Genomic DNA, 2,749 nt, shown 5'->3' on the forward strand with positions numbered 1-2,749 from the left:
CTTACTCAGCTTCTCAGGTGTTCAGCGCCGCTTAATGATTCCTCGCGCATCTGGTACAAACGAGCTCAACAACCGGCAACAATAGGGGTCTCGAGGGCCTCAGCCTATTGCAGCAATGCGAGCACCCCCACGTCTCTCTCTTCTCTCTCTTAGTACCTCCTCCTCTCAGCACTTCTCTGTGTAAAGGCGCCGCGCTTGCGCTTATATAGTGCGCTTTGAAATCAAGCCGCGTACTCTCGCACTCCGCCCACCGGTGAGCTCACCTCAGCCCTGGTTGGTTAGCGAGGGCTCACCGGCTCCGCCCCTAACAGGGCCACGCCTCGTTCTGGGCGTTCCGCCCCCTTCTTCTACAAGCTTGACCGCATGCCTAATGGCGGTGCTTGGGTGGAAGCTCAGCGAGGCATCGAACGCTGCTAACAAAAGGCGAGTAATAGAATTTGGAGAGAGTCAAGCAGCAAAATGAATGGAATTGAAAAGGACCTATCTTATTTAATTAATACAACGCAGATTCAACTATTGGGAACACAGCCTTATCTGAAACGCATATTAAGGAAATAACTAAAGTCCTATGGTGTCCTACGTGTTGCTTGTGGACTAACTATGGGTGCGACCTTATTAAATGAAGAGAATTATTTACAAGTATTTACAAGTAAGGGGTTCTCAAAACCGCAACAATATGATGACCACTAACTGTGATTGGTAAGGCCAGATTGTACTTGCAACCAACAAGTTCCATCTGCCACATCAACACATTTGTTTTTCACCCACCAATGTCAAACAGGAAGCATCACTGTTGTTATGTAGATGAAACAGCGATGCGTTGCCATGACGTGCCCAAACAAGGGTGAACCTGGTTGGTAGCTTTGCTTTTTATGTGCTTGGTGACAGCATTTGACGTTGACATTCTTGTGTTGCTGGCGGCCCCTCCAGGTTTGTAGTCGTGATGTCGTTGGCGATGACATCATCACAGCGTTGGACCAAGTTTAGAACACTTCAATAATTCCATTTATACATCACCTGACTTAATAACAGTACGGGGACGGACACGCGCACACACACACACACACACACACACACACACACACACACACACACACACACACACACACACACACACACACACACACACACACACACACACACACACACACACACACACACACACACACACACACACACACACACACACACACACACAATGTTACAACAAGATGTACCTGATCCTTATTTCCTTCAGCATCATACCTGGTGAGAGTGCATGCTGCTGCTAACGTAGACCCCTCCCCCTTTGCTGAACCTTCAGCAACATCATTGGGCCGTAGAACAAAACTGGTTGGTTTTCTTTTGCTCCAAAAAACTACACTTCCGAATGCCATCAGTTCCCACTGGCATTGCAAGAATGGCCAGTCCGTGCAGGTACCTGATCAAGTCCGTGCAGGTACCTGATCAAGTCCGTGCAGGTACCTGATCAAGTCCGTGCAGGTACCTGATCAAGTCCGTGCAGGTACCTGATCAAGTCCGTGCAGGTACCTGATCAAGTCCGTGCAGGTACCTGATGCTATTCATTATGAATGGCGCGTCTTTGGTTGTCGTTAAATACCAATGGAGCGGTGGAGTGCAGTAACGTACCGTAGTGGAATACAGTAAAGTACAGTAGTGAAGTACAGTAAAGTACAATACAGTGGCGTACAGTAAAGTACAATACAGTGTAGCACAGTACAATACAGTCCAGCGGAGTACAGTACAATACAGTGGCGTACAGTAGCGTGCGGTGGAGTACAGTAACGTGCGGTGGAGTACAGTAACGTGCGGTGGAGTACAGTAAGGTGCGGTGGAGTGCAGTAACGTGCGGTGGAGTGCAGTAACGTGCGGTGGAGTGCAGTAACGTGCGGTGGAGTGCAGTAACGTGCGGTGGAGTGCAGTAACGTGCGGTGGAGTGCAGTAACGTGCGGTGGAGTGCAGTACCGTGCGGTGGAGTGCAGTACCGTGCGGTGGAGTGCAGTACCGTGCGGTGGAGTACAGTAACGTGCGGTGGAATACAGTACAGTATCGTGTGGTGGAATACAGTACAGTATCGTGTGGTACAGTATCATGTGGTACCGTACAGCGGGGGTACAGTACAGTACCGCGGAGTACAGCACAGTATAGTACAGTGACATCTTCCAATGCACTGTATTCTCTCCAGTTAGATTTAATACTTGTGTACAAAATCATAATAAATAAATAAATAAATATGAAGCTATTCATTATGAATGGCGCGTCTTTGGTTGTCGTTAAATACCAAACAAACGCTGAGCAACATCATAACCGACCTATTGCTTCCGGGCAGGCTGAGTGATTAGCACGATATGAATGCACCCAATGGTCGACCACCGAGGAAACGGACGACACGACACCAATGGGAACCCGGGCTCCCAACTTACCTTGATATACATCGCACACCGTCCGCCTCTTCTTCCTCCTCCTCCTGCTGCTGCTGATCCTCCTCAGAGCTGCTTTCCGACGCAGAGCGCTCGTCTGCTCTGGGGAGCTGTGGACCTGAACCGCGGAGCCGCCGAGGTCGACGGACCGAGGGGACTCGGGGTCGCGGCCTTCGACCCACGGCCAGACCCAGCAGGGCGTCCAACTCTCTGCGGGTCTTCATCCTGAAACACTGCCCCACGCTGCGGCTGCCCCACCAAAGGAATCCTTTCTCCACTTCCCACCTGTCACACAATCCGGATATTCTTTTACTTCCTGCTTTCTCCGA

General features: G+C 50.2%; 1 protein-coding gene across 2 annotated transcripts in view; it reads right to left on the reverse strand.

Moving 5' to 3' along the window:
* EFCAB14 (EF-hand calcium binding domain 14) overlaps positions 1–2,749 on the reverse strand; it is a 44,393-nt gene extending 41,644 nt beyond the window's left edge. For both annotated transcript variants that reach the window (XM_068133689.2, XM_068133688.2), the window contains exon 1: positions 2,424–2,749. In XM_068133689.2, coding sequence (XP_067989790.1) covers positions 2,424–2,644 — 221 coding nt within the window. In that variant the 5' untranslated portion in view covers positions 2,645–2,749. The remainder of the gene's footprint in view (positions 1–2,423) is intronic.

This window comes from Myxine glutinosa, chromosome 13 (assembly GCF_964187855.1).
Source record: "Myxine glutinosa chromosome 13, kmMyxGlut1.1, whole genome shotgun sequence".
Taxonomy (NCBI): Eukaryota; Metazoa; Chordata; class Myxini; order Myxiniformes; family Myxinidae; genus Myxine; species Myxine glutinosa.